This window comes from Zalophus californianus, chromosome 6 (genome assembly GCF_009762305.2).
Source record: "Zalophus californianus isolate mZalCal1 chromosome 6, mZalCal1.pri.v2, whole genome shotgun sequence".
Classification (NCBI taxonomy): domain Eukaryota; kingdom Metazoa; phylum Chordata; class Mammalia; order Carnivora; family Otariidae; genus Zalophus; species Zalophus californianus.
This window is the reverse complement of record NC_045600.1, coordinates 113,345,507-113,368,156: the sequence shown is the minus strand read 5'-3', so window position 1 is coordinate 113,368,156 and position 22,650 is coordinate 113,345,507. Positions and strand designations below refer to the sequence as shown.

Sequence of the window (22,650 nt, the reverse complement as noted above, 5' to 3'; positions counted from 1 at the left end):
AGGTCTGTGCCTGGAAGGGCCTGGAAGTGGTCACACCTCCAGCGAGAGCAATAATCACTCTGGAGAAGTGCAAATATGCGTATATATCTATTTTCCCCCCTAAAAAACTGCTGCTTTAAATTTTTTGGAAATGGTCCAACACTATTTGAATCCTGGGTCAGGTGGCTGTATGGGGACAGCATTCAGTATAGATGAATCTGTGGGCCGATAAACACAACAGAAGGGGTCAAGAGGTTGTCAGCTTGTGTGTGTGTGTGTGTGTGTGTGTGTGTGTGTGTGTGTGTGTGTGTGGTAACAGCTCTCTTGAGCTCTGATTCACATGCCACACGATTCACCCATTTAAACTGTACAATTCAATATTTTTTAGTACATTATAGACAACAGTCATCACAATCAATTCTAGAATATTTTCATGTTCATCATTCCAAAAAGAAACTCCATACCTTTTATTTATCTTTATTTTTGGTATTTTTAAAAAGATTTATTTATTTATTTGAGAGAGAGAGAGCACAAGAGGGGGAAGGGACAGGAGAGAGAGAGACAGAATCTCAAGCAGACTCCCCACTGAGCGCGGGGCTTGATCCCACGACCCCAAGATCATGACCTGAGCCAAAATCAAGAGTAAGACACCCAACCGACTGAGCCACCCAGGTGCCCTAAAACTCCGTAACTTTTAGATACCATCCCCTCAGCCCTAAGCAACCACCACTCTACTTTCTGTCTCTTATAGATGTGTTTTCAATATATCCTTTGTTTGCCAGCAGACAAGAGTCTGAAAAAAATGGAGAGAAATCATTTTGTCCAATGTGAAACATAAGGTGTAGTGTGGATTATTGTCATGAAATGTTCTCCATGGCGTGTGTGTGCTTTCTGACATACACACCTTTATCAAGTGAGCTGTAGTTTTGCCAAAATTCTGTTATGATTGATCTTTGTTGTCTGGGAAGGTGTTGGGGGTAGGAAGGATGTGTAGGGGGCTGACCTTGGTGGGGATGGGTTTGGGGGCGTGGTATAGTGGTAGGGGTATGGTGGTAGGGGTTGTGGAGACAGACCAGAGAGCTTGGTGTGGACAGGAGAAGGTGACTTCCCAGTTTGGGTGGTGACCTGATTTGCCAAGATCTTGGAGTAAGTCCAGAGTGGCCGGACCACAGACCTCACTCAAGGGACCCAGGGCTCCTTCTGAGTCAGCCATGTTGAATCTTGGCTCCAGATCAGGGCCAGCTGAGGAAGGATGACGAGGATTGGGGTTCAAGGTGAAATTCCTTTGTTTCAAGTTTCTTCAAGGCCTGGCGGATGAAGGTCTTCTCATTCCTCCTCTTCCTCCTCTGGACTTCCCATCTATCATCAGCCAGGTGCCAACGCTCTGCAAGTCTGCAGTGATTGCTGGGTTGGCCTCATGCAGGACAGGCTGTGGGGAGGAAATGGCTATGCCTCTCCAAATGGCCACTCTTGATTTGGGCCTCTGTGGCTCTTTGGGTCTCAAGGCCTGGCTTCAGGCCTGCCTCGGTTCCTGCTTTGCTCTAGTGACTCAGGGCAGATCTCTGCCCCTCTCTGGATCTCAGTATTCTCATCTATGTAATGGGAGACCGAAGAAGTGATACCTAAGGGCCTTTCCATGTCTCTCAGCCTGTGAGAACTAGCTCAGTTTAGGGGAATTGGTCATTGGCTTATAGTATGCAGAGTGTTCATTATTTGTCCTCCTTCGGTGCCCTCAGGCCTTCTCAACAGCATGGCAAGGGGACTGAGAGCTGAGGCCTGGGAGAGGGACCACCTGGGACTTTTTTTTTTTTTAAGTAGGCTCCACACCCAACATGGGGCTTGAACTTACCATCCTGAGATCAAGAGTCATATGCTCCACTGACTGAGCCAGCCAGGAGCCCCAAGGGACCACCTGGATTTTAATCCTAGATCTGTCACTGGTTAGTTCTGTGACTTCAGGCAAATGCCCATCCTGTCTACACCTTGGTTTCCTCATTTCTGAAACAGGGAAAGTATTAGGACCTACCTCGTGGCACGGTGACGATTAAGTGGAATAATGCATGTAAGGTCTCTTGCACATAGGAAATGTCCATTCTGTTTTAGGATGTGGACATGGGAAGTCATGGGGCTTGCCCAGCGACAGAAATGGAAAACCAGGATCTTCTCAATGTTCCCAAATCCAGATGCTTGGGAGGCAGGTGGCCTGGAGCATACTTCTCTACTTCTGTTGAGGGCTGGTCAGGTTTGCCCCACTTTGGCAGTGTGTTGAAGGGGGCTGGGGGAGATTCTGGAGTAGTGGGCCAGGAGGCTGGCCTGAGCGAGGGATGCGGGTGGCCTGTGGACTGAGCTTCGGACATTGGACAAGGCCATATCCTGCTCACTGGGGGCCAAGTTCTTCACTCTTGTCGGGGTGGAGTGTGTTGAGGGTGGGGCCCCAGCTGGAGACACAATGCCCATTTTCCTTCTGTTTCTCCCCTCCCTCATCCCAAGCCCTGCTCATCATTGCCAGGCATGGTGTGACCCAGAAAGAACTTTTTGTGGAGCTGATTGCCCTCCTGTCCCTGCCGGCCTTGCCCCCGCTCCCTCAGTCCCCTTCTACCCAGGCTCTGGGCCTGCTCCTGTGCTCTCCTGGACCTGTCTCCTACCTGGCCTCTCCTTCTCCCTGCACAGGCCCCTCTAATTTTGCCCAGGAAGATGGAAATAAAAGGCATCCTGACTTGACCTGTCTGCCCCATCTGGGTACTGTCAAGGATCCTTCCCCCATCCCTGCGCTCCTCCTGGGGGAAGTCCACAGCCAGGATCCATGGAGTGCAAGATCTGTGCACAGGGTTCCAAGGACAGTGTCCTCCAACTTCCAGGGGCCTCTCGGATAACTCTTTGGGCAGAGGTGAACTCTCAGAGAAGATGCATCAGTGTCTCAGGACCTCCAACTTGTAAGAGGCCGGTTTCCTTCCCAGGCCGTGGTCTAACTCCTCCTGTTCTGTGTCTCGTTTCTTCTCTGGAATTGCTCCTTTGACAGCTGCCTTGGGGAGGAGGGCATGGGCAAGAGACCAGCCGGCTGTTGCTGGTGCCCTCAGCTAGCCTCGGTGGAGCAGTTCAGTGCACAGAACACAGACGGCACGGAAGCTCACGAGAGTGAGAAGGGCCAATGCCGGCTGACCCAGCGCCACGGCCTCTCCCTCGGAGGCTTTCAGAAGCTTATCTGCTCTCCTCTTGAAATTTGGCCCTCTCCTGGTCCTCGCCAGCCTCTGTGAGGGCTCCTTCTTTGTCCTCGAAGGAGTCTCATCTTCTCCTGCTCCCACCTGTGGGGACCACTGAGCCCCAGCCTACAAATCCTGCTTCATCCTTCCCCTCAGAGGCCAGAAGCCTCCTAGTGTCCTCAATTTTGGGCTGCTTCCCTGGACTGTGCCCTCCCCGAGGCCAGAGCCCATGTGTCCCTCCCCTCTATGCTGTCCCCTAGCCCAGTGCCTAGAATAGAGATGTGGAAGGCTGCAGGTGTGGGAATAAATCAATACACCTGTCCCCCCACCCCTTGGCTGTTACCCAGCATGGCCTGGACCTTCCTAACCACCCAAGGTGAACTCAGAACCTTAGAGTTTTGAACATAAAAGAATGAGGCAGAGATAAGCACAATCATAGAATGTGATATGGCTTTTCCAAGAGATAGTTCAGGAGCATTTCGTAATAAGAAAAATGTTTATGACAATTTGGGTGAAAACGCAGTAGCGCACAAAATTGCACGAACCCGATGACCTTGGCTGTGTGCACAGACCGCCTGAAGGGCTTCTGGGTCAACACGGTGGGGTCTGCTCTCTGGATTCATTGAACCAGGAAGGCTCTTGTCCTGGGGACGTCAGCCATAGTGAGGCAAGTGAGGGGTCCCATACTGAAAATGTAGATTGTTCCTCAGGGAAGATGAGCAGCCGACGTGAAAACTCAGGTGGCTGCTGACCTTGGTGATCTGTCAGAGTCCTCCCTGATGAAACCCTGCACTGCCCCCACAGCTGGACAAGTCCCGCCAACATGCTCCAAGCTGGCCAGCCTCTTGGGTTCTGACTCCTAAATTTGGCAGGACGTCTAGCGGACTGCCCCAAATCTGTAGACACTTGTGGAAACCTCTAACACGAAAGGCAGGAACCAAAACAAACAGAAAAAGGATCTCAGAGGAACAGGGACAACATAGAGAGCAAAAGAAAACAAGCAAAACAACCCAAAGAACCCAAACAACTAAACAACTGTGTGATTAATATCTTGGAGAGTTTTGAGGAGCCGTTGTGTCTATATTGTGTCCATATCCAGATATGGGAAGGGGCCCGAGGAAATTAAAAAAGAAAAACCGTGGAAATAAAAATTGCAATAGAGAGGTTGGAAGCGGAAGTAGGGAATCTCTCAGTAGGTGGGATGAGAAGACAATGTAATATGGGAGATAAAGAAAAATGATCGGTACCAGATAGATCCAGGAGGTTCCTAGAAGAAAAGTAAGCATTCCAGAAATAGAGAAAAGAGGAGGTGGCGGGAGAAATTATGAAATAAATTATACAAGAAAGTGTCCAGAAGTTTGAGGCCTTGAGTTTCCAGATGAGAAGGGCTTACCAAGTACCCAGCCCAAGAACTGACACGGCAAGTTGGCGTGTGAAACATGAAGCAGCCAAAAGACAGAGCAGGTCCTGAGAGTGACTGGAGGTGGGGGGAAGCACAAATGCAAGGAAGGGTTCAGGAATCAGAGAGCCTTTGGATTTCTCAACAGCAGTTCCACAGAGTGGAAGACCATGGAGCTATGCTTTCAAACATTATTATTATTATTTTTTATTTATTTATTTGAGAGAGAGAATAAGAGATAGAGAGCACGAGAGGGAAGAGGGTCAGAGGGAGAAGCAGACTCCCCGCCGAGCAGGGAGCCCGACGTGGGACTCGATCCCGAGACTCCAGGATCATGACCCGAGCCGAAGGCAGTCGCCCAACCAACTGAGCCACCCAGGCGCCCCTATTATTATTTTTTTTAATCAAAAATTGTTCCCAACCTAGGGGCGCCTGGATGGCTTAGTCGGTTGAGCATCTGACTCTTGGTTTTGGCTCAGGTCATGATCTCACGATTGTGAGATCGAGCCTGGGGTCAGGCTCTGCACTCAGTGGGGAGTCTGCTTGAGATTCTCTCTCCCTCTGCCCCTACCCCCACCCCTCTCTCTCAAATAAATAAATAAATCTTTAAAAAAATTATTCCCGACAGACGCCTAGAAGCAAACACCGTGGTGAAGGCCGGGGATAAGAGCGGCAGCTGAGGGAAGAAAGGCCTGGAACGGAAGGTGACTGCCGAAGAACCTCAGGACACTTAATGTCCAAGCGGTGGAAACAGCAGCAGCGTGAGAAAAAGTTGGCAATTAAGAAAAAACTTAGGAGAGAGAAGCTCTTGGTGATAAGGCTCCACCAAAGCCTATTCCAAAGACCATCGACAACCAGAGGGTATATGATGAAACTGCAGTAGACCCTAATGATGAAGAGATTGCTTATGATGAAGCTACAGATGAATTTGCTTCTTACTTCAACAAGCTTCTCCTAAGATTCTCATCACAACATCAGATAGAGCTCCTGGCAGAACAGTACGACTCTGTGAACAGCTTCCACAGTTAACACCAAACTCACATGTTTATTACAGAAGAGGACTGGCTCTGAAAAAAATTATTCCACAGCGCATTTCAAGAGATTTCACAGATCTGATCATTATTAATGAAGATCGTAAAACACCAAACGGATTAATTCTAAGTCACTTGCCCAATGACCCAACTGCTCATTTAAAAATGACCAGTGTTTGTTTGTGTAAAGAAATTAAGAGAAGAGGCAAGGACCCTACAGAACACATACCGGAAATAATTTTGAATAACTTTACAACAAGACTGAGTCATTCTGTTGGACGTATGTTTGCATCTCTCTTTCCCCATAATCCTCAGTTTATTGGGAGGCAAATTGCCACATTCCACGATCAACGGGACTACATCTTCCTCAGATTTCATAGGTATATATTCAAGAGTGAAAAGAAAGTGGGAATTCAGGAACTTGGACCACGTTTTACCTTAAAATTAAGATCTCTTCAGAAAGGAAACTTTGATTCTAAATATGGAGAATATGAATGGGTCTATAAGCCCCGGGAAATGGACACAAGTAGAAGAAAATTCCATTTATAAAATACTGAAGGAATAGTATTGAATTGTGCTAAACAGTCCTATCTTGGATTTATGACAGAAACCCTTTTCAAAATGTCATTTACTGGTTTCATAAACCTTTTCATGTCTGGATAAAATATCAAGTGCCATGAATTACCATTCATGGTATCATCTATTTGTATGTGGCACATACAAATGCTGAACTCTCAATCTGTGAGGGTAGAATAAAGAAACTGTTAGGCAAGCAAGCTCTTTAATTTTTTTCAAAGATTTTATTTATTTATTTGAGAGAGAGAGAATGAGAGATAGAGAGCACGAGAGGGAAGAGGGTCAAGGGAGAAGCAGACTCCCCGCCGAGCAGGGAGCCCGATGTGGGACTCGATTCCGGGACTCCAGGATCATGACCTGAGCTGGAGGCAGTCACCCAACCAACTGAGCCACCCAGGTGCCCCTAGGCAAGCAAGGTCTTAACATTTTACCTTTCATGCACTCTTTCTTTCTTTTTCTTAGAGAGAGAGAGAGAGAGAGCATGTGTGGCCGGGGAGCACGGGGTACGGGAGGCAGAGGGAGAGGTCCCTGGATGACAGATGTCATGGCTCAGAGATAAGCAGTGTGGATGGGGGAAAGCGAGCGCGTGTCAGGCCCCAGGAGGGATGCTTCCAAGAAGAAGCAGAGATGGATGGGAACCCAATGAGTTTGATTATGTTGAGAAGAGAGTTCGACCCCCCTCTGGGAAGTGGCATCAAGGGTCAGGAGGGCTGGAGCAGAGGGTTGCCATTTTTCCTTATAAGCTTAGTAGTAATGTGATAGTCACTTGGAGATGTTAGCTTAACTAGGCTCCAGTCCTGTTATTCAAGCACTGAGCTGGGTGTTGCTGTGAAGGCAGTTTGTAGATGTGACGAATCCATAGTCAGTTGACTTGATTGAAGTAAAGAAGATTATTCCAGACAATCTGGGTGGGTCTGATTCAAGCAGTCCAAGGGCCTTAGGAGCAGAGCTGAGATTCCCCTGAAGGAGAAGAAATTGCACGTGGGAGGCGGCTTCCACTGGCGCCAAGCGTCCAGCCTACCCTTCTGACAGGTGGCCGGTGAACTTCACACTTGCCCAGCCGGCGGCCCCACGTTGCACAAGCCAATCCCTCAGCACCTCCCTCTAGTTCTGCTTCTCTGGTTGGACCCGGACTCGTACATCTGCTAATTGAATTTTTAAACCACTCTATGGATTATTTGGATAAAACTATACATTGAAGGAAAAATAAATACAATTTCAACCCCTCAGAAAAAGAAAGAGGAAAACAGAAAAGAACTCGAAAAGCACTGGAAGGAAACACAGGAACATGTTTTTAACCAGGGTTTGTGTTTATCTGAGGGTGGTGGGGTCACAGGCATTACAGTTGGTGGTCCCCATAACAAACCTTCGGCGTCCCCTCTTTCCAGGGAACACAGCTGTGCCATGAGACTTTCTCTCTTTGGTTCTCAGAATGTCCGCTTATTGAGTTCAAGCCTGTATGGGGCATAAATTAAAAGTAGAATGGTTCAAAATGTTCCAACTTGGCCATATTAATTTAGGTGCAGATGACTGAAATGTAGGAGTGTGACAGATTTTTAGCAATATAATTGTTTACTCTTGTATCATTCAGAGTTCCTCATCATCGAGAACAGAGTTCACTCCAGCTAATATTTCCCAGGGAAGGGTTTATCGAGAGACACTACAGAGTTCACAAAATCTCCGGGAGGGTGGATAATCAGGCTTGGATGCCGAGGTGCCAGGAACGTCACCTGAATCACATTCCAGGGCTGCCTCCGTGGCCACCCACTGACCCCCACGGGGCTCCCCCGCTTCAGCTGGTCTGGGCCAGAGGTCCCTGCCACCACACTTGCCACAGTAGGGTTCATGTGGTGCTCGCCTCTTCCTGCCACCACCTTCTCAACCAATATTTCCTGAGGGGGCGTCTGATTGGGGGAGTCCAAGCTATCTTCCTGCATCCCAGTCACAAGGGACACTGGAAAAGGGAGTTTCTGGCTTCTGCCTTGAGACTGAGCATAGAGTCCTTCGTTGGAGAGTCTCCAAAAAACCCAATCTAGGAGCATTTGTTTCTGGGCAGCCCCATTCTGGACACCCAGCAGGTGTTGATGGAAGCTGGGACCACATTCATCTGCCCCCTATACAGGGAGAGGCCACTGGCCGCCACCTGGGCCAGTGGGCGATGTTCGGGGGTGGTGATGCCGTCACCCTTGCTGGGACCCACTGGGCAAACTGCTGCCCCTTCCCAGCCAGGTGGCAGTGCCCCGCACAGCTTCTCGGGGCCAAGGCTTCTAGTACCCTTCTCTGTTCTCTGTGCGGGGGTCTGGGGGGCCCATGCTCTGCCCCTAGTGACTATTTGCTCTCCCTTGACCCAGGGGACTTCCCTCTCCTACCTTATTTTAGGAAGAGGGAGCGACACCAGAGCTTGAGCTGGGTTTAACTCCTACTTGGTGAGGCCGTGTCCTCTTTGTAAAGGTCCATTGTTTTTAATAGGAAAAAGAGTCTGTTAGAAAAAGAGGGATTTTTTTTTTTTTTTACATTTTATTGCAGTAACTTATATTCCATAAAATGCAAATATTACAAGTGTATAGGTCAGGTGAATTTTTACATATGTAAACGCACAGATCAAGACAGAGAACATTTCCAGCACCCCAGTAAGTTCTCTCATGCCCTTCCCCCATCCATTACCCCACAAGAGAAAAGTTTCTTTTCTTTTTTTTTAAAGACATGGAGGAAACTTTTTGAAAAAGATTTATTTATTTATTTGAGAGAGAGAGAGAGCTCACATGAGCAGGGAGAGGGACAGAGGGAAAGAATCCCAAGCAGACTCCCCACTGGGCTCAATGCGGAGCCTCGATTTCAGGACCCTGAGATCATGACCTGAGCTCAAATCAAGAGTCAGACACCTAACCAACTGAGCCCCCCAGGAGCCCCAAGAGGAGCGCTTCTAACACCACACATTCATTTCACCAGTTCTCACACTTCACTGGAGCAGAGTCCGACAGCACCCGCTCTCCGATGTCGTGTTCTTTCACTCAATGTTAAAGTCTTGGGAGATTTTGATTTTTCTTGTTGGTCCTTTTCCTTAGTGTTCTATAATGAGCAACCTTGACTGTAATTTAGTTTATTTCTTATAATAGTAGCATCTTTAAAAATAATGGTAACAGTACCTGTCAATTATAACATTTTCAGAAAATACAGGTTTTTTTTTTTTCAAGCAGAAAAAGTAGAATCTTAAAAATTGGAGAACTGACCCTATGGCCCAGCAATTGTATTGTTGGGTATTTACCCCAAAGATACAAATGTAGTGATCCAAAAGGGCACCTGCACCCCAATGTTTATAGCAGCGATGTCCACAATAGCCAAACTGTGGAAAAAGCCTAGATGTCCATCAACAGATGAATGGGTAAAGAAGATATGGTATATATATACAATGGAATATTATGCAGCCATCAAAAGGAATGAAATCTTCCCATTTGCAACAATGTGGATGGAACTGGAGGGTATTATGCTGAGCAAAATAAGTCAGTCAGAGAAAGACAATTATCGTATGATCTCACTGATATATGGAATTTAAGAAACAAAACAGAGGAGCATGGGGGAAGAGAGGAAAAAATAAAACAAGCCGAAACCAGAGAGGGAGACAAACCATAAGAGACTCTTAATCATAGGAAACAAGCTGAGGGTTGTTGGAAGGGAGGGAGGTGGGGGGATGGGGTAACTGGGTGACGGACGTTAAGGAGGGCACATGATGTGATGAGCACTGGGTGTTATATAAGACTGATGAATCACTGAACTCTACTTCTGAAACCAATAATACATTATATGTTAATTAATTGAATTTAAATTTAAAAAAATCAGGGAACTGTACAAAAACAGTTTATAATTATCTCTATCTCTATCTCTATGTATCTATGTATCTATCATCTATTATAAATAAGGGCTGCAGGGTGGCTCTCACCTCCTCCTGGGTCCCTCATAAGCACCCCCAACCCCAGGTTGTCCACATGTCCTGAGCGTTGTCTGCCAGGGGCTGGGTCCCACTGCAGGGGGCAGCAGGAGGTCCCAGCAGAGGAAAGGCACAAACCTGGCCATTTCAGGGGCCTGTTAGGGTTGATAGTGAGGACACAGACAGGGGGGGTCTCCTTGTGTCTTGGGAAGACTTTCTGGCTGCAGAAATCCCAGACTGAGACTTGGCACCCCAAGTCTGGGAGGGGCTGTGTGTGGGCTGGAGCCAATAAGAGAAGGAGGGAGGCTGACCACTCTGTCAGCTCGCTTAGCCTTGAGCTGTTGCTTATAAGCTGGACGGCAGGGGCCCAGGGCCAGAGTCATTCTGGCAGGCCCACGGCAGTGCGAGCAGGGACCGTAGCCGCCGTGGGGACAGCATGCTGGCCAAAGGGCTTCCTCTTCGCTCAGTCCTGGTCAAAGGCTGCCAGCCCGTCCTGACCACCGTGCGGGAGGGTCCTGGGCATCTCAGGGCGCCCACTGGGGAGGGGGCCAGTATCTCCACTCAGATTCCTCGCCCCTTCAGTGAGATCCCCACCCCTGGAAACAATGGCTGGCTAAATCTGTACAATTTCTGGAGGGGGATGGGCTCACAGAAAATCCACTACTACCAGGTCCAGAACTTCCAGAAGTATGGCCCCATTTACAGGTAAGCCTGGCAGTGTGGGGCTGGTGGGATAGGGAGGTAGAGGGGCCCTGGGAAGCTTGCCGGACTTCCCTTCCCCAAAAGTTCTATCCTCCATTCCAGGCGCTTATCTACTTTTTTTTTTTTTTTTTTACAGGGGGGTGGGTAGGGGCAGAGGCAGAGGGAGAATCTTAAGCAGGCTCTGTGCCCAGCATGGAGCCCAACGCAGGGCTCGGTCTCACGACCTGAGCCGAAATCAAGAGTTGGACACTTAACTGACGGCGCCACCCAGGTGCCCCGGCTCTTATCTACTTCTGACTTTACTCCTTCCATGCCTGAGGATGGTGGCAGAAGGGAGAATGCTTCCCAGACAGTGGGTTCTGTTCCCAGCCCTGAGGCCTCAATGCGGCTCAGGTCCTACACACTTTGAAACTTTCCTGGGGGCAGGTGGTAAGGGAGCAAGCTCTGTTAACTGCCTCCCTACAGCCATTATCCTCGAGACACCTTGGAAGGTCAAGCTCTCATCCCCATTGTCGGAGGCAACTGAAGCTCAGAGGGGTGAGCATTCTTGTCCTGGTCACCCAGTAAGAGCCCTGTCCCGCTGGGTTGCTGGCCTCCCCCCTCAGCCCTGTGCAGATCTGGAGCAGCTGATTTTGTCCCCTCCTGGCTAGAGTTTCTCAGTCTCCAAGCATCTGCCTTGGTTTCTGCCAGGAGGAAGGGTCTTTGGTCTTTTAGCCTCTGAATGTGCTCCGCCCTGCCCCTAGGGGCTGCCCTTGGTGGGAGGCCTCGCCCGTTCTGATTTGACAGCTTCTAAGGTGCATAGCCTTCAAGCCACACCTGGGTTCTGTTCTGAGCAGATACTTAAGGGGGATAGGGGGTTGTGGAGGTGCCAGTTGGGGGCCAGGAGGGGACACCAGGGGGGACAGTGCATTTTACTTTAAGTGAAAAGGTCAAAGTGGGAAAGGGCATTGATAGGATGTGTTGGCTGGCTTGATGGTGGGCTTGGGGTGGGAGGGCAGGTGTGTTTGCCTAGGGGTCCAGCTGCTCATTCCTCAGCGTTCCTGACTCCCCTTCCCACAAAGGCTTTTGAAGTCCAAAGCGCTTTCTATAGCTGGTTGGAGGCAGGGAGCCCCGGGGCTGAGTGCCAGGTTTGGGAGAAGGTTGCTCCTCACTTCGGGGAGATGGTTCGTTATTCCTGCTTCCTTCCTTCCGCCTCTTGCCTTGCTTCCTCTCCCTCTGGTAGGAACTCCTTCTTTTATCAAGCCCCTTTCTGTTTTCTGAGTCGCTATCATCTGAGCCTCTTGACACATCCTTGAATTTGATGTTACTACTCAAGTTTTACAGGTAAAGAAACTGAGGCCGGGAAGGAGAAGGGTCTTGCCAAGGTCACACAGCTCATCAGGGCAAAGCCAGGACTGTCTTTGGAACCCCAGTTGTCTGAATCCTAGTTTGGTGTCCCCGTTCTGTTCTAACTTATGGCCCAGAAATGATAAACTTCTGAATACATGTGATTCAACAATTCAAAAAATATAGGCAAGCACAAATGGAAATTGCAATCAGATATAATCCCAATGTTAATAATATTTATGTAGTATTAACAATGTGAATATATTATGTATGCTGTTGGGTGGCGTACCACAACAACATCTGGATGACTTCTTTCCTCTTTTTTCTCTTTAATAAGATTTTAAAAGGCAGCACAGTAGTCCATAGTGTGGATAAGCCACTTGATTGAAGCCAGTTCTGTAAAGTGGGCATCTAGTCCTCTCTGGGCTATTTTGCTATTAGATGCAATGCTTATCCATTAGGCATCATTGTCACGCATCAGATCACTGCCTTGGGCTCGATTCCCAGAGTTGGAATTGGTAATAATAATAGCAGTTCAAGGATTTTGCTGAGCTGGGGTGGGGGGATGGAGATAGTGGTGTGAGGACACTTGGTAGCTGGAAAAACACTGAGGGGGTTTTCTGGGAGGCCAGGGACAAAGCCCAAGGAGACTTGGGAAGGTAGGCTGGGGCTTAAATGGGTCAGTGGTTAAAGAGCACTCTCCCTCTCCCCTCCTCCCCTCCCCTCTCCTCCCTTCCCCTCTTCCCGCCTCCCTCCCTCCCTTTGAGGAAGGGGGAGGGGAGAGAACTTGGCTTGTACCTGTATGTTTTTATATTTTGCCTTATAATATATCTTGAATTAACTTTCTTATGCAAAAAAGCAGATGCACATGAGAAGTGGACTTTTCTGCTGCTTCCCCACAGAGACCACCTACTTTGTGACATATATCTGCCCTTGAGGCCTGGTGTTTTTCCCTGATTTTATTTGAATAGAGACAAAGTGCTTTGTTGGAATCCAAGGAGAGGCAGGGTGGCCACTCCCAGCATTCCAATCCTAGAGCCTCGAAGGGACTGGCTGGCCAGGTGTCTGGGCTGCCTACCCAGCAGGCTACGCTCCAGTGATGACGTGACCATGCTGTTTCTGAGCTCTGCAGTGGGGGTGATGGGGGGACGGTGCTGAGGGTGTGGACACGCAGGAAGAAGAGCATGGCAGCGAGGACTTGATGGTCCTGGGGGTGGGCAGGACATGCCCTGGTATGGCAGCTACTACTGTGATGATGAGCATAAAGCTGTCACTTACAGAATGCCTAGCAGGATCACATGCATAGACTTTATCTAATCTAGTCCTTCAGCAACCCTGTGAGACAGGTACTGTATCCCTATTTTATAAAAAAGGGAACTGGGACTCAGAGAGGGTGAGCGCCTTGCCTCAGGTCACACAGCCGAGGAGGTTGTGGAATGGGGATCCACTCCCAGGACTGTTTGCTCTGTGCTCGAGGCCCCGAGGCGGTTATAGATGAGCTGAGCCCGGTCTGATTGCCCAGGGCCCCCTTGGCTTTCCTGGAATCCTCCATAGCCCGTCTCATCCGTTCCTCCAGGGAGAAGCTGGGCAGCGTGGAATCGGTTTATATCATCGACCCCGAAGATGTGGCCCTTCTCTTTAAGTTCGAGGGTCCTACTCCAGAACGATTTTGCATCCCGCCCTGGGTGGCCTATCGCCAGTATTACCAGAGACCCCTTGGCGTCCTGTTAAAGTGAGTCCTGGGCCGTCTGCCGGGGGCTGGAGGGAGATGACAGAGAGCTGTGGCAGGGCCACAGCTGGGCCATGCTTGCCCTGCCCTTCCTGGCTGGGGCCTCCAGGCAAATCCCTGGCATCTTCCTGTCTACATAAACCAGCTGATGGCGAGAACCACACTGCCAGCCTTCAGGGAAGTGCTCAGGTTGAAGATCGGAACGAGTAAATAAAGCCCTAGAGAAGTCCTCACTGATTGGTTCATTCATTAAGTCCCATCTTATTGAGCACCTACTATGTACCAGGCTCTGGGGTACAGTGACAAGTGGGGCAGGGACCCGCCACCGTGAGTCTACAGGGAGAAACATTGAAAGAAACAATACTTGTCCTACAGTGAGAAACGCAGACAAGTCAGTGTATTTAAGTGTAATGGACACCATATTCCACCAAATCGCTCATCAAAAATTTAAAATGTGCATGTCTGGTGCTGCTGAGGATACAGAGACGAGAGCTCTCGTAGCTTGCTGATGGGAGTGAACACTTGGTGCCACCATTTCAGAAAATGGTTGGCCATTCCCTCCTGCACTTGGATATTCACCTACCTATGAGACAGCAGTTCTGTGCTCAGGGATAGACTCCAAAGAATGGAGTCCCGAGGGGACATGAGCTAGAATGTTTGCAGCAGTGCTGTTCCTAACAACCAAGCCCAGGAAACCAATTAAATGCCCAACGGGAGGGAGAATGAGTGGGCAGGGGCCCACACCAGTCAAAGTGAATGGACTCAGTGACCAGCAACAATCCAGATAATAGTTAGAAATTTAAAGTTGAGTGGATAAAGCAAATCATGACAGCCTTTTTACGAAGTTGAAAACAAATGTAGTTTTTTTAAAAGTATGTGTTGGAATAGCTATAGATGGAATAAAACTATATACAAAACAAGCAAGGGCATCAGGCTGGTAGTCCTCTTAGCCAGGGGGGGAGGCAGCAGGTGAGAAGACCTGGCGGGGGGGGCACATCTAAGTTACTGTCAAGTTCTAGTTTTCGTGTTGCCTGGTGAGTTTGTAATAACATCCTTATAAACAAGCAAAGCCCTAAAACTATAAAAAGGGTTTTGCATGGATCTATTTTTGAGTATGGGCCACAAGCTGAGGTTTATTATTAACCCAATTTTCAGGACACCTGAGATCCTCCACCAACGTTAGCAATGGGACACGTTGGGGGTGGGGAGGAGGAGAGATTGGTCACTTGCGTCTGTGCAGAGGTCAGAAAAGGTAACATAGAGGGGCACTTGAATAGCAGGAGTTGAGCATCGGCCAGGAGGAAGGGGAGGGCATGCCTGCAGTGAGGCAAACAGTAGAGGATTTGGAAGTTACTTTGAGGCTCTAAGCATAGGAGTTGCTGGCCACAGCAGCAACAGAGGGAGTGGAGGAGGGTGGGGGTTTTGTTCTCCTTCGCCCTCTTTCTTCCTATCCCCTCCCCCAGGCCAGGCAGCAGCTGGGAGATGGGAGGCCCAGGGTGTTGGGGGTGGAAGTGAGTGCGGGGCTCTGAGCTGTGGCTCAGCCACGTCAGCCCCCTCTGGGTTTGCCAGGCGTGGGTTTTGTGACCATCAGGGCCTGAGGGCCTGTGTTTTCCCAGGAAGTCAGGAGCTTGGAAGAAAGACCGGCTGGCCCTGAACCAGGAGATGATGGCTCCAGAAGCCATAAAGAACTTCATTCCCCTGCTGGACCCAGTGTCTCAGGACTTTGTCAAAGTCCTACACAGGCGCATCAAGCAGCAGGGCTCTGGAAAGTTCTCAGGGGACATCAGTGACGACCTGTTTCGCTTCGCCTTTGAGTGTAAGGGGCTTGTATCTACCTGGCGATGGTCCCCTGGGTGGGAGAACCCAGCCTCCTACCTTAAGACCCAGCATAGACCTTGAAGAAGCATTGGGATTGGCTTCTGGGATGAGCTGCTGGACACATCCTCTACCTCTCTCTCTCCTGGGACATTCACCTTCGAGGTCTGGGAGGGGATGGGAGGGTTGGGTGGTTAATCTAAACTGGGTATTTGAGGATGTGTAGGAGTTTTACAGATAGGGTAAGGAGGTCAGGCAGCAAGGGCAGAGGGAACAGTGCATGCAAAGGCCTCATGGCTTGATGGGGACCATGTGATCACTGAAGGGGATTTGGGATGCCCAGAGTTTGGAATGAAATCAACATTCAAATTCCTGACCCAGTAGGCAGGAAACATTGGGGTGGTTGTGACTTCTTAGGTCCAGCCAGGTGGTCGTGAATGGTCAATTACCAGGGATTTGTGTCCCCTAGTCTCTTGTCTGACCCGTTTCAGGAAATAGCCAATTTGGTCAATTATGGATGAGAAATCTATCTTTCTTCCCAGGAGGAAAGCCCGGAGGCTGCTTAGGGTGCTGGTGGAGGGTTGGGGGGAGTAGTCTCAGTCCCTCTCTGGCCCTTTCCCAACTCTGCTGGAGACTCTGCTTCCCACCACGCTTTGTAGGGTCTTCCACGTGCCCCTCTGAAGGATCCCAGTGGTTGCCAGAAGGCAGTTTTCCTCAGCCCTGCAATTTCAGCCTTTGGGGACTCAGGCCTCAGTTTCTTTACTGAAGGATTCTGAGGCTGGGTGCGGGAGATCCTATGTGTTGGCGGGGGTGGTGGTGGGGTTCCTGGGGCCTGAGGCCCTCATATGGCCCGGTTGGAAGGGGCTCTCCTGCATCCCTCTGCAGCCATCACCAACGTCATATTCGGGGAGCGCCTGGGGATGCTGGAAGAGAGAGTGGACCCTGAGGCCCAGCGGTTCATCGACGCCGTCTACCAGATGTTCCACACCAGTGTCCCCATGCTCAACTTCCCCCCAGACCTGTTCCGTCTATTCAAGACCAAGACCTGGAGAGACCACGTGGCTGCATGGGATGTGATTTTCAATAAAGGTGAAGGCTGCGTCCTGGGTAGCCAAGTCTGGGGGCCAGAAGAGCCCTGTCCACCTCAGAGGGTGGGAAACTGAGGCCTGGGATTGGGGAGAGACAGAGGTAAGTCCTCTAGTGGGCAGGGAGGGGAGGCAGGGAGGCTCCAGAACCCCTGGCCATGGTGGGCTAAAGGCTAGCTATTGGAGATGGTTAGGTTTTTCTCAAGAAGGAGGATCAGAGACGTTCCTCATATTCTTCCAGAGGAGCCCAGGATCCCCAGAGGGTTAAGGACCCGTGCTTCAGACACAGCTGTGCTCAGTGACAGATTAGGACTTCGGTGGGAGAGATGGGTAAGGCAGGGTGGAGAAGGATGACTGGGTGTGGTGCTGACGCCAGACCTGGAGTCAAGTCCACTCTGCCCCTGACACCCCCATGACCTTGGGCAAGTCACTACCCTCTAGGACTTCTGTTTCCTTATCTGTAAATGGGGATGGCATCACTCACCCCCTAGAGCTGTGGTCAGGAATTAGCTGGCTGTGAGGAGCTCCGTGGAGAGCGTGTGCTCAGTACAGGGGCCGCTAGAACACTGGGCTCCTGAACCCCCAGCCCTCGGTACCGCCTCTCACCTCCCCTCCCACCTGCAGAGAGCTCACTTCTTTTCCCCTCCTGCACAGCCGAGGTCTACACCCAGAACTTCTACTGGGACCTGAGGCAGAAGAGAGACGTCAACCATTACCTGGGCATCCTCCACTGCCTCCTAAAAAATAACAAGCTGCTCTTTGAGGATGTCAAGGCCAATATTACGGAGATGTTGGCGGGGGGTGTGGACACGGTGAGGAGGACCTCAGCACGTCCTGTCTCTTCCTGGGCCCCGTGCCCCTTCCCTGCCACTCCACCCTGTCGCCTGAAACCCTACCCACGTGCGGTGGGTCTCCCTTTCCTGGCTGCATTTCTTAAATACTGATCTCCTAGAAGGGTGAGGTCATATCCGGCCCCCGTGGAGCATGCCTTGAGGCCGAGCCGCCATTTTTTCTTTGCCTGTGAGAAGGGAGGGACTAGGTGTAGGTGGCGGGGTTGTGCGTGGGGTCTGTAAGGGAGAAGCCCTCCAATCACAGGTGGAGGGCACAGCACACTGGATTCAGGAAGGCAGGCGGGCCCCCCCCCCCCCCAAGAGCTGGGAGCCAGTGGAATTTGCCCCGGGGTCTGTTGCTGTCTCCCATCCTCCCCCTTCCAGACCTCAGTCCCCCAAGGCACCCCTTATGCCTGAAGGCATGCTCTGTGGTGCCTCCCTCAGGTCCTCCCCCCCAGCAGGACAGTACCCCAGAAACCTCTGGAATGTCAAAATGTCTCTGGCCTGTGTACCTCTCTTTCCCCAATATCATGTTGCTGTGAGAGTGAGGGTTAATTATTTAGTTTATTGATTATTAGGTGGGATTCAGGCACCGAGACTATAAAGATGAATATGAGAGATCTCGAATGTCCCAAATGGCTCAGAGAGGAAGGGCATATTAGTGCGCTGGGGCTGTCATAACAAAGTACCACACACCAGGTGGCTTAAAAAACAGAAGTTTATTCTCTTGAAGTTCTGGAGCTGGAAGCCAAGATCCAGGTGGTTGGGTGGGTTCCTTCTGAGGCCTCTCCATGGCTTGTGGATGGCTGTCTTCTCCGTGTCTTCACAGGGTCTGTGTCCGAATCTCTCCTTCTTATACACATACCAGTCCTATTCATTAGGGCCCCCCGTAGCACCTCATTTTACCTTACTTCGCTCTGTAACGGGCCCTATCTCCCGATACAGTCACGTTGTGAGGTCCTGGGGCGGGTAGGACTTCAACATGTGAGCTTGGTGGGGACATGACTCATCCTGTGACAAGGAGGCAGCATGTGCACAGAGGACCACTGCATGATGGTGTAGGGCCAGACAGCCAGGCAAGGGCCGGGGACCAAGGGCTCTGAGAAGAGGGGAGAGAGAACGTGGCCGTGTAGGACAGGGAGAGTGCGCCATACAGGAACTGAAATTCAGCTTGTGTCTTGAAGGCTGTTGCTGGGAGGAGAGAGGAGCTGGAGAGTTTCGGGACCAGGAAGAAGCGGGTGTCAAAGCCCCCATGTTTTTTTTTTTTTTTTTAAAGATTTTATTTATTTATTTGAGAGAGAGAATGAGAGAGAGCGCGAGAGGGAAGAGGGTCAGAGGGAGAAGCAGACTCCCCGCTGAGCAGGGAGCCCGATGCAGGACTCGATCCCGGGACTCCAGGATCATGACCTGAGCCGAAGGCAGTCGCTCAACCAACTGAGCCACCCAGGCGCCCCAAAGCCCCCATGTTAATAACGTTCCTTCCCGGGTGTCATCTTTATGCTGTGCTCCAATAGAGGAGGGTTGGTCTACGGGACAGGCTGTAGACGAGCCTTTGAGCATATTTTAAACATTGGCAGTTATGTAGAAGACATGTCCCAAACCACTCGCCTGCACCAAATCACCTATCCTTAGGTGACATTTATTAAGCCTGTCCTATATGGCAGGCAGGGGCCTAAGCTTTTCACATGTATTAACTCATTGAGTATTCACAAACAACACTGGGAGATATGCTACTATTATCCCTCAATTTTAGGTGAGGAAACTGGGACACAGAGAGGTTAAGTCACTTATTCAAGGTCACACAGCCAGAAACTTATTTGACTACTTTATTAAACAAATATCTCCTGAGTACCCACTCTGTGTCAGGCCTTGGAGGTAATAGGACAAATATACAGGTGTGCTCCGAGCCTTAAAGAAAGAGTACACCCTTGCTTCTTAGTTTGGGGAGGAGGATTCTAGAAAGAGGAAACAGCGTGAGGAAGATTTCTGGGCTTCAGGAGCTGCATGTAGCTTGGTGCAGCTAGAGCTTGAGGTGCATGTTGGAAAGAGGTAGCATTGGGGCTGGGAATGGTAGGCAGGTGTTGGGGGGCACTGTGGGTCAGGCATGAGCTTCTGGGGCCAGGTAAGGGTTTTAAGCTGAGAGGTGACTACATGGCGTTTTTTTCCCAAGTGCTCCTGCTGGGAGGAAGAAGGAGAGTGTCCAAACCTCTTGGACAAAAAAATGATCCTTGGTAAGAGGACATGTCCTGACCATAGGAGGGAGGCAGCTTCAGCCCGGGGTCCCACCACTGAAGAATCTGGGGCTGTGGGGCTTGATGAGTGACCCTCATACCTCCAGCATAGGGCTGATGGTCACTGCCTTTGGCTAATAGCCAGATGACCTGGTTCGTCTCGGGATATGCACACGCTAATTGCGACACTGTTGGGAAACAGGTGTGGCTGTTCTGGTTTCAGTATCTTTGGGCCTCACTTTATTTTATGCTCCCACAGGCAAATGCTGAGGTTTGGGGAAGGGCTAGAGGGAGGGGGTGGAATGGCAGTCGTTTGGGAGTACCACCGTTACAGAAGTAGGGTTTGGCTTCCAAAGCCCTCTGGGTCTTCTGGAAGAAGGCATTGGCTGTATAGGTGACTCTCCTGGCTGGGGAAACAGGTGGGCTCTGGTGACATCAGGGACGAGGACAGGGACAAGTGCTGCCCCAGACATGCCTGCCCTCGGGGGGTGAGGAAGGCTTTTTTGGACCTTTGCCTTTAGAACTGTGTTTTGCTTTTGCAGATAGTGGTCTCTGGATACAGGGATGAGGGTGGGCAGAGATTCTTGGAAATGAAAATTTAGCCTGGGTTTAGAGGCCTCAGGAGTGATAGGTCCTCCTTGTCTTCTGCTGCCCCCCCCCACCCCCTGCCAGACGTCCATGACTCTGCAGTGGCACCTCTACGAGATGGCACGCAGCCTGAGGGTGCAGGAGATGCTACGGGAGGAGGTCCTGGCGGCCCGGCGCCAGGCCCAGGGAAACTTGAGCACGATGCTGCAGCTGGTCCCGCTCCTCAAAGCTAGCATCAAGGAGACACTGAGGCAAGCCCGACCCTCCCTGCCCTGCCCTCCTCATCCCCCAGATCCCTGGCCAGGGCACGAAGGAGGGGCTTGGTAGCAGGAAGCGAGAAGTCCAGGCAGACAGCTGGGAATGGGGAGGGAGGAAATAAGAGTTCGGGTCCTGTCTCCAGAATCCCCCTGGGGTGCAGTAGCTGGGGCTGAGCCACCATGTGAGGTGTCCAGGTCTCAGGGCATCAGCTCCTGAATGCCTTCCTCTGGCAGACTCCACCCCATCTCCGTGACCCTGCAGAGATACCTTGAAAATGACATGGTTCTTCGGAATTACAGGATTCCTGCCAAGGTAGGTGCAGCGTGGGGAGGGGGAGGGCTGCCAGCTCTGCCAGTCAGACAGAGGAGGCTGGGGGCGGACTGTAGTTGCACACAGACGGTGGCAATGGGGGTTTCTGTCCCATCTTTCTTCCTGGAGCTGGCTGGTATGGTCCTTGACAGCACCAGTCCAAGTGTGAACGAAGGGCATAGTGGGTGACGATCTCTGGAAGGTTGCCTGAGTCCAGGGTTAGGAGGGAGGCCCCACGGCCTGCCTGGGTCTCGGGAGCCCCCTGGGGCTGAGCAAAAGGCAGACAATCCCGGGGGCCATCCCCGGCCTTGAGTCTTCAGTCATGTCCACATGATGGGCGAGGCTCAGGGAGGGCTGGGGCCTTTTTCAAAGTCGAGCAGCAGGGAGTGTCCCGTGCCGGGAGGCGGGACAGCCTGGCTGCGGGTGGGAGCGGGGAGCTGAGTCATGCTCCAGGCTGTGAATAGATGAGGCCTATACTCAGGCCTCTGCCCACCTTGTTGCCAGACGTTGGTGCAGGTGTCCACCTATGCCATGGGCCAGGACCCCACCTTCTTCTTCAATCCGGGCAAGTTTGACCCAACCCGATGGCTGGGTAAAGATAAGGACCTCATCCACTTCCGGAACCTGGGCTTTGGCTGGGGTGTGCGGCAGTGTGTGGGCCGGCGGATCGCTGAGCTCGAGATGACGCTCTTCCTCATCCACGTGAGTCCAGCCGGGGACATCGGGGCAGCCCGGGCTGGCCGTGGACCGAATGAAGGCACTGACCCTCCGACCCCCACTTCTGTCCGCAGCCCGGGGAGTACAGGGCTGGGGACATCTGTCTCCCATGACTTGCCCTCCTCTTCCTCCACAATTTTGGGCTAATCTGCTGTCTCCTTTTTTGGGCTAATTTGCTTATTACCCATTGGTGTCCCCTGGCCATCTGTTCCCTCCAAGTGGTGCCAGGATGGGTGTGGGGTTCCTGGGATGAGGTTTTGTAGAAGCTAAGGTGAATTAAGGGGACAAAACACTAGGGGTGTATTTTCACGCACTGTGCCAGGTAAATAGGAGCTGGCTGTTGACACCTTGGAACTCCTTGAGTCAGGTGAAACAGGCAAGACCTACAGGTGAATGAGCCTGGCCCCGGGGGAGACAGCCCCTCCCCATCTCTCCCCTAAGCCCACCACCTCTTTCTCAGATTCTGGAGAACTTCAGAGTTGAAATGCAACATCTCAGTGACGTGGGCACCACATTCAACCTCATCCTGACGCCCGACAAGCCCATCTTCTTCACCTTCAGGCCCTTCAACCAGGACCCACCCCAGGTGTGATTAGAGAGGGTGGACACCGCCTCTGCCACCCATCAAGCCAGCAGGGGTGCTGGAGGGAGGCCCGAGGGGGTGGCACCCCTGGTGGTGTCTGCTTGTCAGCCCTCGGTCCCCCTCCCCTGCTCCTTTTGGACTAGCTCTGAGAAGAGAGAGTTGGTGCTCCGTGGTCAGCTGCCCCAGCTCAGCCAGGGCACCCCTCTTTCCTGCCACCTCTTCCCCCTCTCCGCCTGCCCCAAGGAGGCAATAAATGGCTGAACTACGTGAAGTGTTTTCATTTCTATCTGACCCCCAAGGTAGCCATCGCTCCTGTGGAGATGCTCCCTGGCCTGGGTCAACAGTGGGATCTGAGCATGAATGGGGG

At 51.2% G+C, this 22,650-nt stretch overlaps 1 protein-coding gene and 1 pseudogene across 2 annotated transcripts; both read left to right on the top strand.

Moving 5' to 3' along the window:
* Positions 1-5,296: 5,296 nt before the first annotated feature.
* Positions 5,297-6,158, top strand: LOC113910120 (annotated as a pseudogene).
* Positions 6,159-10,474: 4,316 nt separating this feature from the next.
* On the top strand, positions 10,475-22,550 carry LOC113909555 (cholesterol side-chain cleavage enzyme, mitochondrial). Of its 2 annotated transcripts, XM_027570856.2 has the most exons (10): positions 10,780-10,815; positions 11,278-11,349; positions 13,715-13,870; positions 15,484-15,683; positions 16,568-16,771; positions 17,422-17,579; positions 20,501-20,667; positions 20,908-20,986; positions 21,488-21,685; positions 22,161-22,550. In XM_027570856.2, exons 4-10 carry the CDS (start codon positions 15,530-15,532, stop codon positions 22,290-22,292), a joined length of 1,092 nt encoding a protein of 363 aa, XP_027426657.1. In that variant the 5' UTR covers positions 10,780-10,815; positions 11,278-11,349; positions 13,715-13,870; positions 15,484-15,529; the 3' UTR covers positions 22,293-22,550. The 2 variants fall into 2 exon arrangements, with proteins under 2 accessions (XP_027426656.1, XP_027426657.1); XM_027570855.2 differs by lacking the exon at positions 11,278-11,349 and having other exon boundaries at positions 10,475-10,815.
* Positions 22,551-22,650: the final 100 nt, after the last annotated feature.